This window comes from Calidris pugnax, unplaced genomic scaffold (assembly GCF_001431845.1).
Source record: "Calidris pugnax isolate Ruff unplaced genomic scaffold, ASM143184v1 scaffold7, whole genome shotgun sequence".
Lineage (NCBI taxonomy): Eukaryota > Metazoa > Chordata > Aves > Charadriiformes > Scolopacidae > Calidris > Calidris pugnax.
The window spans coordinates 534,160-548,198 of NW_015090762.1; the positions used below are offsets into that span (position 1 = coordinate 534,160).

Sequence of the window (14,039 nt, forward strand, 5' to 3'; positions counted from 1 at the left end):
AAGGGAAAAATACATTTCCTCATCTGAAGAATGACAAAATACCTGGAAGTTGGAAGAAATAGTTATGGTGGGTTATTCTCTAAATAAAGTAACAGTGAAATAGGGTAATTTTTTATATTTTTTACAAGAAATCTCCTCCTTGCCTGGGTTATACGTAGCTGCAAAATTACCTGCTGCTTATGAAGACCCTCATGCCTTTGAGTTGGGATGATGTTAAAACTCTCCCTAGCGAATTACAGGAATATTCTAAGGATGTGTTTTCCCACTTGGAGTAATTTAAAACCTGCGCCTAATTTGGGGTGACGCGCTGCTAATAAAAGCACGTGTTTTACCTCAGAGCCATTTTAAACAGGTATGGTACCGCACCACAGGTTCCTCGCCGGGGTCACCCTTGTTGGTTGGGCCTGAACCGCTGAGGGGTGACCCATTAAACCTCTTGGGCAGGGCCTGGGGAAAGGCAGGGAGACATCCTCGCCGGGGACGGGCAGGGCTGCCCTGTCAAACACCCGCCTCCCGCTTCCCCTCAGCCGGGCCCGCCCAGGCCTCCGCCTCGCCCGGCACCGAGCCAGGCCCAGCCCCGGGCGACCGAGGGGAGCCTACGGGGACCGGGCTGGCGGCTCAGGTACGCGGAGACCCCGGCCCGAGGGGGATGGAGGCCGTGCCTCAGGGAACTGCCGCATCCCACCCCCAGCACCTCAGAGACCCCTGCCTCAGGGAGCCAGCACCCCCTACTTCAGGGGTCCCACACACACACCTCAGGGGACCCCGCACTTCAGGGACCCCTCTGTGTCAAGGACCTCCAGCCTCAGCTCTCCCACGCTTCAGGGGACCCTGCACTTCAGGAAGCCCCTGCTTTGGGGACATCCTGGGCCTCAGGGACCCCCCACCTCAGGGACTCCCTGCTTCAAGGATCTCCCTGCCTCAGGGACCCTCCCCTTCAGGGACGCCCCAGCCTCAGGGAACCCTCCACCACAGGGACCCCCTGGGTCTCAGGAACCCCAGCTTCAGAGGGACCCCCCCACCTCAGGGACCCCCTGCCTCAGTGGGCCCTCCCACACTTCAGGGGACCCTCAACCTCAGGGACTCCCTGCTTCAGGGACCCTCCCCACCTCAGGGACCCCCTGTCTCAAGGACAGTGGACCCTCCCCTTCAGGGTCCCCCTGCATCAGGGAGCCCCAGCATCAGCGAGCCCTCCCACACTTGAGGGGATCCTCCACCTCAGGAAGCACCTGCTTCGGGGACCCCTGGGCCTCAGGGCATCTCCCAGCTTCAGAGGGACCCCCCCACATCAGGTACGCCCCACTTCAGAGACCCTTGCCTTAGGGACTCTCCCCTTCAGGGACGCCCCAGCCTCAGGGAGCCCTCCCACACTTCAGGGGACCCTCCACCTCAGAGACGCCCTGGGCCTCAGGAACCCCAACTTCAGAGGGACCCCCCCCACCTCAGGGACCCCCTGCTTCAGGGAACCCCTGCCTCAAGGACCCCCCGCCTCAAGGACCCTCCCCTTCAGAGACCGCAAGTGTCAGGGAGCCTCAGCTTCAGTGAGCCCTCCCAGCCTCAGGGAACCCCCAAAACTCAGGGGACCCCCTGCCTCAGGGACCCACCTGGCACCTCAGGGGACCCCCAGCCTTAGGGACCCCCTGAAACTCAGGGCATCTCTCAGCGCCTCAGGGCGGTGGGTGCTGCTGGGTGAGGGGCAGGACCAGGCCCCGGGTGGGGCCTGGCTTGGCCTGAGCTTCAACTCTGAAAAAACAGAACCAAAAAAGAAAAGAAAAGAAAAAGGCTTTTAAAGAAGCATGTGGCTGCTTTTTCTGGGCCCGCTGCAGCCTCCCAGGGCCCACATCAGGCCCAAGGGGCAGCAGGTGTGCAGGCCACAGGGATGGGGGGTGAAATCCCCTGGGGATGAAGGTTGCTAGGCCTGCAGGAGGTCTGGTTTCTCCCGATTCCTACTAATTTCCTGATCCTGGGTAATTAATTAATTGGCTTCAGAGCAGGTGGGTGGTGGAGCTGGGGAGAGCCAGGGCACCTTCCTGTAGGTGTGAGTTTGGCCCAGGTGATGCCGGAGCCATGGAGGGTACCCCATACTGGGGTGGAGGAGATAAGCTCAGTCTAACTGATGGAATTTCCTTTGCACAATAAATCAATTATAGATCAGCATGTTACAGAAAACATGTTTTCTTATCTCTCTGGCTTGCTTAAAGCAGCTTTATTTAGCTAATAACCTCACGTTGGAATAATGCCTTTGTCTGCTCTAATTGCATTCCAGTCCTGTTCACAGCCTATCATGAGTGAAAAAAAAAAATACTTTCCTAAAATATTTAACATATTAAAAATTTTGCAGGTGTGTATTTGTTTAAATATGCTTTTATAGCTGTAATCTGGCCTCATTACTAAATGAAGTGCTAAATTTAGCATAAAAGCTGTCAACATGTTCCAATCAACATGTCTTAACGACTGCCAACAAATGGAAATGAGCCTTTCATGGAAAAAAAGCTGAAAAGGTACAAATGCAGAACAAGATTAGATCAACTGTTTTGATAAACGTCCGCCTCTCCCTGCATTAGGTCGCGACTTAAATCAACCCGTTCTGTTTATGCTTATTATTTTAATTGTTAATAGAAATATTGATGAGCTGCAGACAAGGCAGTGCTGCTCCGGGGACCTGTTTGTGGCGTTTCCCTTCATTAGCATCTCCCCGTTAGCAGCTACACTCGGAGATCTCCCAGCGAGCCATTTCTCAAACCAGCTAACGCGTGCCTCGTTAATTCCATCTAATGGGAGTTTTTAATCAAGATGTCAGACGGTGCTACATCAAGCACCTCACCAAAGTGTGATACATATAATGACCACGTTACTGCTTTTATCAATCAGCTTTCCATTCGTGTAAAAAGATTTTCCTCTTTAATCGAGGTTTGTCTAACAAGGCTTGCTTTCATTGAAACAATGTGGACTTGTCTCTTTTGGGTTTTTTTCACCCTTTTTTTTTAATTTCAAGGTGTCCCAGAAGAATCATTCCCTTTTTTTCCAGCCAAGATTGATGCTGGTGCACTTGCTGCTTACCCTCGCTAAAATATTGGCTGCTATTGGCAGACTTCCAGTTCTTTCACATTCCCCCTTCACACTTTTTAGTGGTTGTAGGAATTTACATTTGTGGTTTGGAATATGAGAAATGTGTTTGGAAGTGACCAGCTGACACCAGGTACAGTTGTGGCCCTGAATTTCAAATACTATTGACCATTTACCGGTGAATAAGGAGTTTTCTCACTCTGCAGCCTCTCAGGCAGTGCCACAGAGTGTCCTTGGTTTGCTTTGCTTTTGCTGTCCTACTGGCAATTGGCTTTTAAACCTAAATAAGGCCGAAAAATCTAATTCTGAGCTTAAGGAAGATGAGGAATAGCAATGACTGTGTATTTTCCAGGTGTCTCATGGCTTTTCTTTTTTTTTCTCCCAGGTTCTAATTGCAAGTGGAAGGCAGGTCTTTGAAATACAGGATGGCAACTCAACAGCTTTTAAAGACCAGGCAAAAGAAAAAGTCCTCTACGGTAAAAACCTTGAAATGTGATGGTATCGACAATCTTAGTGCTTGGTTTTGAACCTGGCACATCTGTGGCTGTGGAGGTGGGAGCGCTTTCTGTTGTCTGCACTGTTCCTGGGTTATTTTCAATTCAGTGAGTCCAGGAAGGTACAGCATGGGGCTTTGACATGTGACTAAATAAATGTAGGCTCATTAGGTGCACACAGGGCTTTATTGCCAGGAAGAAAAACAACGACCACCTGACAGAGGAACTATATTTAGTATACTTTCCGCTGAGATTGGTCATGTTAAAATCACACAGTGTTTAGTATTTACATTAGCTCCAGTGGTAGATACCTACTGTTTACAACTCTCTGTTAAATTCACTCTGAAAACTGGGTCTGCATCCAGCGGTGGCAGGTTCAGCCTGCTGTCAGATCTCAAAAAAGCTGTGGCAGGCAGTGAACTTTGGTACAGCCACAAACACCACACCAGCCCTGGCGCTTGTTTGACTCTGCTGGCAGAAAACTATCCACTTCTTTTTTTTTTTTTTTTTAACAGAGTGGTTGTCTGTTAAGTGCCAGCATTGGTGCAGTGGAGGGGGTGGGAAAGTTCCGCTGCAATAAAAGGGAAGGGAATTACCAGTGCGTTCTGCTGCTGAGTAAATTGTGCCAGATCTAATGATAACTGTCCTTAAAACATTTAATCCCACCCATGTTAGGCATTAGTCTTCCCTGTCTAGTATGACCAGAGAAATGTTAAAATTACAAGTTACCTTCGTTTTCCACCTGCTGAGAGTTGTTTCTAAATATAATCCCTGTGTTACGCTAAAATGGTGCTATTTTTGGCTTTGCCCTTCTTTTTCAGGAGTCAGTGTTGTTCCCCAACAGAATTGCTACTGAGCAGCAGTCTGTGGCACTGGTGAAAAGACTTCTGGCCATCTCCGTGTCCTGTATCACATACATGAGAGGGCTCTTCCCAGAGAGCTCTTACGGAACCCGCTATTTGGATGGTAACACCTTCAAATTGTGCTGAACTCTTATTTCTGCTAGCTCTATTTTAGCTATAATCGGCTTTACATGTTAATTTCCAGCTGCTCGTATATGTATGAGCTCAGTGTATTAGGAATTTAACTTACAGGCCTTCTCAAGTCTGGATGCAGACTGTCCTGCATCAGACAGAGAGCGAACACAGGAGACAACTTTTTGGCAACTCATGACTTTTCTCTTAGTGTTTCTTCTGGTTTATAAACATTCCTTGCCGTTCCCAGCCTTGTGAACCAGAAATCAGAAAAGCTTAATAGAAATAATTTATTCTGATCACAGCTGTTTACCTCAGAGTCAGCAGACAGACTTAAAATCAGTTTGTTTTAAAAAATTAACTCTGATTGGTGTGTTTCATTTTCCTTTGGATTTTTGAGCCCTTGAGTTCATAATTGCAAGTTTCCTTGCAAAACTGAAAGTAGATTTGTTTGCTTTATTGTTTTCTTTTTCTGTGAAAGCCATCTCACATAACCACATGTGCTTGGGAATCAGAACTTTAGGAAAAAGAAGAACTTTAGAACCAAAGAGTTATCATAGGGTCACAAGAATTAGTGATCCTTTGAATCATCAACATCTTCATGTTCACTCGAGACGCATTAGTAGGGTGTGAAATGTCTCCATGCATTCCAATCTGTTCCCATGTTTTCAATTAGGCAGTTAGTTGTCCTGAAACACAGAATCACAGGATGGTTTGGGTTGGAAGGGACCTTAAAGCCCCCCCAGTGCCACCCCCTGCCCTGGGCAGGGACACCTCCCACCACACCAGGGTGCTCCAAGCCCCCTCCAACCTGCCCTTGAACCCCTCCAGGGATGGGGCAGCCACAGCTTCTCAGGGCAACCTGGGCCAGGCTCTCCCCACCCTCACACCAAACAAGTTCTTCCCCACAGCTCAGCTCCATCTCCCCTCTTGCAGGGTCAAACCCTTCCCCCTCCTCCTAGGGCTCCCCTCCCTCATCCAGAGTCCCTCCCCATCTCTCCTGGAGCCCCTTGAGGGACTGGAAGGGGCTCCAAGGTCTCCCCGGAGCCTTCTCTTCTCCAGGCTGAACCCCCCCAACTCTCTCAGCCCCCCCTCCCAGCAGAGGGGCTCCAGCCCTCCCAGCATCTCCGGGGCCTCCTCTGGCCCCGCTCCAACAGCTCCATGTCCTTCTGCTGGTGGTGGCCCCAGAGCTGGAGGCAGCACTGGGGGGTGTCTCCCCAGAGCGGAGCAGAGGGGCAGAATCCCCCCCTGGCCCTGCTGCCCACGGGGCTGGGGATGCAGCCCAGGGGTGTGGGGATTCTCGGCTCCAGCGCACGTTGCCAAGGCATGTTGAGCTTCTCATCCAAAGTGCACTTTGTGGACTTGGTTGAGGGCACAGGAAATCCTAAATTTGGTCTTGATCACCTAACCCTGAGAAGCCACTAGTCTTTTTAAGCAAACATCAGATCTTTCAAGTGCATTTTTGATTAAGAATGTTGACATGTGGCCTACTCGTGCCTTTGAGGGCTCCTTGCTTGAATCCTAGGTGTTATTAATTCACCTCTTCATTTGCAGGATGGGTTTCCTCTCGCCATTCTGAATGCCTGAAAATAGAGGTAGAAGGAACCGCATAGAAAAGCTTAACAGAAATAGTTTATTCTGAGCACAGTTGTTTCCCTCTTATGGATGCTGGTGAAGCCTGAATGCAGAAGTGAAGGTGTTGTTAGGGAATGGCAGGATAGATGGGAGGGAAGAAGAGGAGGGAGGAGAGGACAGAAGCTGCTGGTCTTTCAAAATTAAGACCTAACTCTAGTACTTTTTCTGGGACAGTCCGGAACATCTGAGCAAAGCCTTGACATTTGAAAATGCAGCAATAAGCTTTTGTCAGCCCACCTGAGACTCAGTGGAAACCCAACATTTCCGCTCAGGAAGGACCTCCAGATAACGCGTTTTATCCAAAAAAAGGGAGGGTGACCGGCTTAGTTTCAGTGTTTGCCCAACAGCTGTGATAAGGATGGTAACTGTGTGCTAAATCTGGTTTTGCAGACCTCTGTCTAAAAATTCTCCGAGAAGATAAAAGCTGCCTGGGATCGTTGCAGATAGTCAAGTGGTAAGTGAGTAACAGTGAAACCAAGACAAGATTGTGCTGAATAGCAAGACATCTACCCCTCGCGTTCGTCGTCTTCCTGAATTTGACAATGCCGTGCCCAGCACTGCTATCAGCTCTGCCAGCGCGACTCCCACCTCTGCAGCGGCTGCACTTGGCCTCTGAGTAACCGAGACAGAATTAGCTGCCCAGGATCATGTGAGTTCAAGGTCTGTTGAAGTGTTGGCTGCAGTGAGGTCATGGTCAGGCCCCCGAGCGCACACAGGCAGCGTAGGTGCAGAGAGAGGGCAAAGAAAAGCATGGGATTGATTCTGTTGTTGAGTCTTTCCTAGTTGCACCTTTACAGGGATTCCTGTGGCTTGTTTTTCAGTACGTACAATATTTTATCTCTCTGGATATTGTGTGCCTCAGTACCCTACAGCTTTAAGATGTGTTTCAGAGTTGGCATGTTCCCAACAAGCAGAGAGTTTGACTTTGATGTGCTGAGGAGATACCTAAGCTGCACATCCTTTGACTCAAAGAGTAAATATCTGACCATTGCTGCCTCAAAGAATATTTACTACTTGAAGAAAGTCCATAGATGTAAACTATGCATCAGATAACAAAAAATTTACAAGACTAGACATGTCAGGCCGCCTTCGCACTGCGGTTCCAGCCAAGCTCCGTACACTGCCAGTGGGAAAAGAGCCACTGGGGAGCAAGCTGGGGAGCCAAAATAGAGCGCTGAGCTGAGAACCACGCAGAGCCAGCCTTCGGCCTCGCATCCTTGTCTTTGTCAGGGTTTGAGTGGGTTGCAGGCTGACAGGATACGGCCTAGTATTATAAACAATGCACAAATGCAGAAGGGAGGACAGCGCCTTTATGATGGTTGACCTGAAAAGGACTTTCCAAGCCCCAAATGTTGCTAGCTCTGTTGTCTTAATTCCAGAAAAAAAGTGCACTTTAAACTGTGTATAATGAGTATGTGTTTACAGATCAGGAGATAAATATTGCTGGTTAGTGTTAACGTGTCTTTCCCTGGCAGGGTTCAAGGATGTTTTGATGCTTTGGAGAGGCAGTATGTAAGTTTTTTTTCATGTTTTTTGATGGAGTTTCCTATTTCTTCATAGACCAAACTATCTTTTCCATTCCTGCTTTATAGTTTTATAGTGATCTTGGTTGCCCACAACACACATTCCCAGCTGTGGGGTAGGGGGAAGACCCTGCCCTGAGTATATACATGTAAGACTTGGTATTTTATTCCTTCAGCCCAACTATTGACCGCTGTTGCTCTCCAGACTCGCCTGTACATGGCATGTGAACTCATTTGCAGCTTGGAAGGGCTTTCCCTTAGTTCTGTGTTTTACATTTGCGTTCTCTAACGTCTGGATAGAGACACTGCCAGTCAGAACTCAGGTCTTGATCTCCGTGCCTGTTTTCCTGACACAGGTTTCCTTCATCCCCTTTCCCCTCGTCTTTTCCCTTCTCCTCCTCTTCTCTAAGCCTCCTAACTTTTCTCTTGGGTTCAGAATTTATTACCTTTTTTTTTTGGAAAGTAGTTCAAGTAGTTCATCAAGTAAGGTATATAACTGGTTCCAGAGCAAAATCAGCTAGTAAGTAATCATATTCCTTGCTGATTCTCACACAAAAACTGCTCAGCACAGGAAAAAGCACCAAGTGTTGTCATCTCTGTCAGTGCTGTTCATCAAACCAGCTCTCATCTAGATCAGATGAAGTGGTGGTGTTTCGGCACTGATGATCAGATGGGCTCTTATACATCAATCCAACTGTCAGTGTGCGTAAGATAATTCAAAATGCTGTGAACTCAGTTTATTGCTTGCTGACAGTTCTAGGAGGTGTTTAGTCCTCTGCTATTTATGACAGATAGAAATTAATTGCTATTTGACAAGGGTTAAGGAAAAACCAGAGACGTTTAATGCATGTTCTGGGATTGTTTTCAAGAGCAGTCCCATGTACGTTTTCTTTCTACAGAATAAATTAAATACCTTTGGGGAGTTTTGCAGCAGAGAGCAAATATTAGTCTTCAGTAGCTATGAGTGCTCTTGTAAAAGAGTTTTAAGTCGGCATAGCCTTTGGGGACTTGTTTAGGGAGAGTCTCAGGAGAGAATCCTGAGTGTGCAGTTGTTTTCTCGGGAAACTGCAAGTAAAGCCAAGCAAAGTGGCCACTAGGTGTTGCTGATGCCGTGCTAGGGAGAGTCTCCATGGAGGGGTTGACCTCCCCGCCTGGTGAGCGCATCTGTTCCCTCAGTGTCTGTGGGCAGTTACAGTTTGATGGGCCTTTCTTTTCCTTGCCCACTAAGGTTAGATTCTGATTTTGTGTTTTGTGTTTCCCTCCTTAGTTACACATCGCTGTCCTCGCAGTAAGTAAACGAATATAAGGTTGTCTTTTCCCCTCACCCTGCTTGAAAAAGATACGGAGCCCAGGTTGCGTCAGCCTGTTTGCGCGCTTTTCAAGGGGAAGCCAAAATGTGTGTGGTTTTTAATACAGTGATGACCTTTCTTAAACCCAGGTTGCGTCAGCCTGTTTGCATGCTTTTTAAAGCAAAAATGTGTGTGGTTTTTAATACAGTGATGACCTTTCTTAAGTATGGTAATGCTGAACTTCCCAGGCTGTGTGGGAATATTTTGCTCCTATGTCAGACTTCTGCCTCTGAGGCCTTCCATGCATCCTTAAACTCCTGGAAGCACTTTCTTGTGCTTCATGTCATCGCTTTCTTTAAATTCTTGCCTCCACCCTTGGAAGCTGCTGTGTCTTCTCCATTTCCCCCGGCAGAAGAGCCCTCCCTATTAATCTGATATGGGAGAAACCACACTCTAGCGGTTACATGGCAGGTCTTTTGCCCTGGTCCTTTGTGAAGCCCCAAGAGCTATGCTATGCATCTCTTCTGTGCATCATCTGAGTCGTTAAATCTCAGGCATCAATAGTTGCCTGCAAGGGCTGGAATGGGAATTAACCTCATTCCTCCACAATTACACAGCTGAGTGTCTCCTACCTGTCTTTGAAGTGGTAAGTATTGACTGCTGATAGAGGAAGGCTGTTTCTCAGCCATTCCTTTCTCTGATCCCACGCTAAAGATAGTCCAATCTCTGCTGTAAAATGAAAATATCATTGTTTAGTCACTTTTCACTGGTTCAAGTTCTCCAAGAGGAGAATGCCCTCACTGTGCTTTCTTCTAACAGATTTACACCAATCCCAAGGAACCGGAGGTAAGAAAGAGTCTTAATTAATCTTTGAGGCAAACTGAAGGCATGGGTGAGTAGATTTGTATTCAGAGTGGACTTGTAGGCCTAAATTCTACCCTGACATAACTGCTTGGTGACCCTGTTTCTCTTCTTCAGACTTCACTCAAGAATGACAGCTCAGTGAGCTGGATTGTGATCAAACGCTCCCACCAGGCACCAGGCTGTGGGCCCATCTTTGGCCTCAGGCAGGGGCGTTCACGGGCAACTAATGGGCACGTTGGGGGTTTTGTTTGTCTTTCCTGAAGAGAAGGAATGGGAAATTCAAAATAATTGTTTTCCAAACCATCTTTTTAACAGCAGTGTCGAGAAGAGAGCTGTTTTTTTTCACTTCACGGGGAGAGGTTTAGGACAGGAGTTGAGAATCACTTCAGCCCTGGGATATGTGTGTCGCCTTGTGCCTGCACTTACCCTTTCTGTGTTCTTGGTTGTGTTTCTGGTTTGTCTCCACGTAGCTGGTGGAGGCAGGCTGGGCAGCGTGAGGTACCAGCCAGGTGCTGCATCCACGCTGTCCGGATGCGGAACCAGTGCTCACCTGATTGTAGTTCTGCTGCCTCACTGGGGAGAGAGTGAGAGTTCAGTCCCTGCTGAGGCTGGGATTTGTAAGGAAGGCTCAGAGTTAAGGGCTCAGCTCAGCTCCTACTAAACGACCTCAATGACTCTGGAAAAAGCGAATTATAGGCATGGAATTGGACTACAATAGATCCTTTCTCTTGTGGTGAAGTAGTGTGTTCTTCCGAATTATTTTATTCTCTAAAATCATAGCAAATCCTTTCCTTTTAAATGGAAAATCATCTGGGGTTTTCTTTTTTGTCTCCCTCAGAAAATTCTGAGACCGGTAAAATGCAGAAACTTTTCTCATGCAGCATTGTTTGCATTTCCCAGTAGGAAGAGTCCTTCAGGCCCTTGTGTCCATGCAGAACTCCGGGCCAGGCTTCCTTGTGACACTGTGTCACCTGGGAAGCCTCACATATTTCCTTTTAGAAAGGGAGGAGGTAGGTTGGGGTGGTGGGCTGGCCCTCCTTAGAGATTTAGGCTGGGGTGTCAGGCCCACAGAGGAAGTGGAAGGAGGAAGCAGGAAGTTTGTCATTTTTTGGTGCTTCTTTCAGCGCTAGGTAAGCTGGGCTTGTTAAGAACATTTGCCAAAGCCTGTGCAAGAAGTAGGAGAGTTAAATCTGTCATCGTGTCATTAAATTAATGCTGTGCTCTGGCATAAAGTTGCGAAAGGGCACTGCTAAGTTGAGCACATCCTTACACTCGTTACTGAGAGAGACCCATTTCTTCTTTTCCCCTCTCTAGACAGTGACTGAACTGTATCAATTCAAATTCAAGTACAAAAAGGAGGTGCCCCAGATGGCCATCATCAGGTAATGGTTTGGTTTGATTCCTCAGAATTGCACTGTGAAAATTGTGTTCTCGAGGCATTAAGAAGAAACTGCGCTTTATGATTAGAGCGCGTCTGAGTCGCTGAGCAGCTGTAAATATCATCAGAGAGGAGGATATTCACCCTACAGGATATGAACTGCCGAGCTGATGAGTAGAAATGCTGTTACGTAGCACAGCACGGCGCTTCAAGTGCAGCAGAACTGAATTAAGGATCATTTATAGAAACGGTACCTAATCAGGGCAGCGATGCAGAACCCGGCACCGCTGTTGCGCTTGCTGCTGTCTCAACTAATGACTGTCCTTCCATTTCCACAGGACAGCCTGGTGCTTTCAAACGCAGCTTTTTTGGGTCTGATCCCTTTCACCATGATCCTGCACCCAGGACTTTTTTTTCCCTTGGGCATTTGCATACGTGTTTTCTGCTTGAGCAGTCGTGCGTGGGTGACCAGAGAGAACTTTCGCTTATGATGCCTGAGTTGATGCTGCAAAATGTGTGGCAGGAAGCAGCAGCTTTTTGCATCTTTTTGGCTTTCTCTCTCTGTTAGGTATTTTAAAGCTGTGTTTAATAGGCCATAATCTTGTGTAGTTTAAAATAAATACTATCAAAGGCCGTTGGTTGTAACCAAAGCAAAGAAAAATAGTTAAGCTGCTTTTAGGTTGCTTCTGCAATTGCCGCTGATGGATCTTTGGGCCTCAGAACCTGCCTGTACAGCAAGAGAGCTCTGCTGTCTCATCTGCCCCTTAGGAAACCTGTAGTGTGGCATTAGCTGCTCTTTCTCTAAACACGTCCAAATAATTTGTAGTACGTGGCAAAATGATTTTCTATTGGGAAAATCTGAACTATCTGAACCTGGAGTGTCCTGTTGACTGTACTCTCTGTTTCTGCTTTGAAGCTGATGTCAGTTGTTGGGAAAATCTGAACTATGTTTGAACCTGGAGTGTCCTGTTGACTGTACCCTCTGTTTCTGCTTTGAAGCTGATGTCAGTTATCCTCACTACACTGAGGATAAGAGGAGACCTTTGGGATCTGAAAGATAATAGATGGCTCTTGAGTACTTTGATTTTTTAATCAGCCTTCCTCAGATCAGTTACTAGTTCCTAGAAATAACAGCAGTCCCCGAGTGGAACTCAGCATCCCTTGGTGTCTGTCCCACTGGCCAAGAAGAGGCTGTGTAATCTTCCTGTTGTGTTTGTACCTGCTCCATCGAAATCTCATTACTGCTCTGTTCATTATTGCTCTGAGGCTCCAGGGCCTGTGGCAGGGGATTCCTGGGCTCTGCTGTCTCTCCTCAGAGCCTGACGCTGCTATCGCAGGATCCTGCATGTACCTGCAGTCGCTTGTAAACTGGCTGTTCTGGCATTGATCAGAGCATTGTGTCATCTTTGCTATCAGCTCCTTCAGCTGATAAAACTGCTTTCCTACACCTGCAAGGTTTATTGTCCTGTGCAAACTCTGAGCTAATCCTTCTGTGAGAGATGTTTTGTGGGTCTGTGTCATCGTGTCTGAGTGGTAAGGGAAACTTTCACCTAAATGGTCTCTGCCATATTATAGATGAATTTTGGAGAAATTCTTTGCTATGGACCTTTCAGAGAGGTTCAGTTCCTCAGCTTCTACCTTTTGACACATTCCTGCTTTAAATTCACAATGTTATTCCCATATTGAACCTATTAATTCCTATGGAAGTCTCATCTCTTTTGCTTATATTCTTCCCTTTACTCTTTCTACCCTGCTAATCCCAAGCCTTGGAAAGGCGATGTGTAAGAGAAGCCCTGCCTTCTCTTTACTCCACCTGAGGCATTGCCAGCACTTGTCCTCTCGCTTGATGGACATTTCTAAACATGCAGGATTTAATCTAATCGCGCTGTTGGCAGCTTGGAACCTCCCAAACCCTGCTGTGGGAATTCAAGCTGTTCAGCAGCCACTTGGTTTTCCTGACGAGCCGAGAAGCTTCAACTGGAAGGGGAAATCACTCTTAATGAAGCTGTTCTTTCCAGTAGTTCAGTCAGTCAAATTCATCCCTGAGATTCTCTCTGCTCCCTTAAGTCACTTTCTGCTTTGGCAGCGACTTGGGATGATGATGTTAGATCTGTATCTAGTGTCATCCACCTGCCAGTGGGCTTCCAGAGACTTCACTTTCTAATGGAGGAGCTACTTTTTTTTTTTTTTTTAAGGCCCCTTCTCATTGAAAGCTAGGGAAGTTTGGGTTCCTTAGTCACCTAGTGATTCATCTGATCCATCTTTCAACTGCCTAAAGTTAGCTGGCTGATCTCAGCTGCTCATCTCATCTACCTCTGTAGTCAAGAGAAACAAACTGCTCCGGAGGGCGATTCATCCCACCTCTGTAAGAGGTTTCTCTCGGTCTAGACTGCTTGCTTAGCTGGCTGGCTGGCATTCGGGTGGGTGAAGGAGGTGAGAGGAATGCCCCTTAGTCACTTCTGAAAAATGTGCTCCTGAGCTGGTTTTTCTTACATGGAATTGCAGTGAGAACATGCAATTCACTTCTCTTCAAACTGCAAAATGGACTTGAAAACAGCCCCTGTGATGAATCGGCTTTATATGGGATTCTCACCTCATTCCTCTCATTCCTGAAATTGCTTAGGTGAAAGGCACTTGTTTTATGGTCCTTTGATCCAATTTAATCATGTTCAAACAAGTGAGTCATGACATTTGTATAATGGGGTCCATTGCCCCAGCTACAAAGTCTGTTCAAATGTAAATGCCAGGCCTCTTAGTTTAGAGCTGTTGTTTTGCTGATGCCACCCCATCCCTGGAGTCTGTTTCACTTCCCTGTT

At 47.3% G+C, this 14,039-nt stretch overlaps 1 protein-coding gene across 1 annotated transcript in view; it reads left to right on the forward strand.

Annotated features, from left to right (window-relative positions):
• HORMAD2 (HORMA domain containing 2) overlaps positions 1-14,039 on the forward strand; it is a 31,944-nt gene that overhangs the window by 4,445 nt on the left and 13,460 nt on the right. Inside the window, exons 3-9 of the mRNA XM_014942241.1 lie at positions 3,452-3,542; positions 4,382-4,526; positions 6,560-6,623; positions 7,645-7,681; positions 8,960-8,980; positions 9,801-9,827; positions 11,160-11,227. Of these exons, the coding sequence (XP_014797727.1) occupies positions 3,492-3,542; positions 4,382-4,526; positions 6,560-6,623; positions 7,645-7,681; positions 8,960-8,980; positions 9,801-9,827; positions 11,160-11,227 (413 nt within the window). The 5' untranslated portion in view covers positions 3,452-3,491. The remainder of the gene's footprint in view (positions 1-3,451; positions 3,543-4,381; positions 4,527-6,559; positions 6,624-7,644; positions 7,682-8,959; positions 8,981-9,800; positions 9,828-11,159; positions 11,228-14,039) is intronic.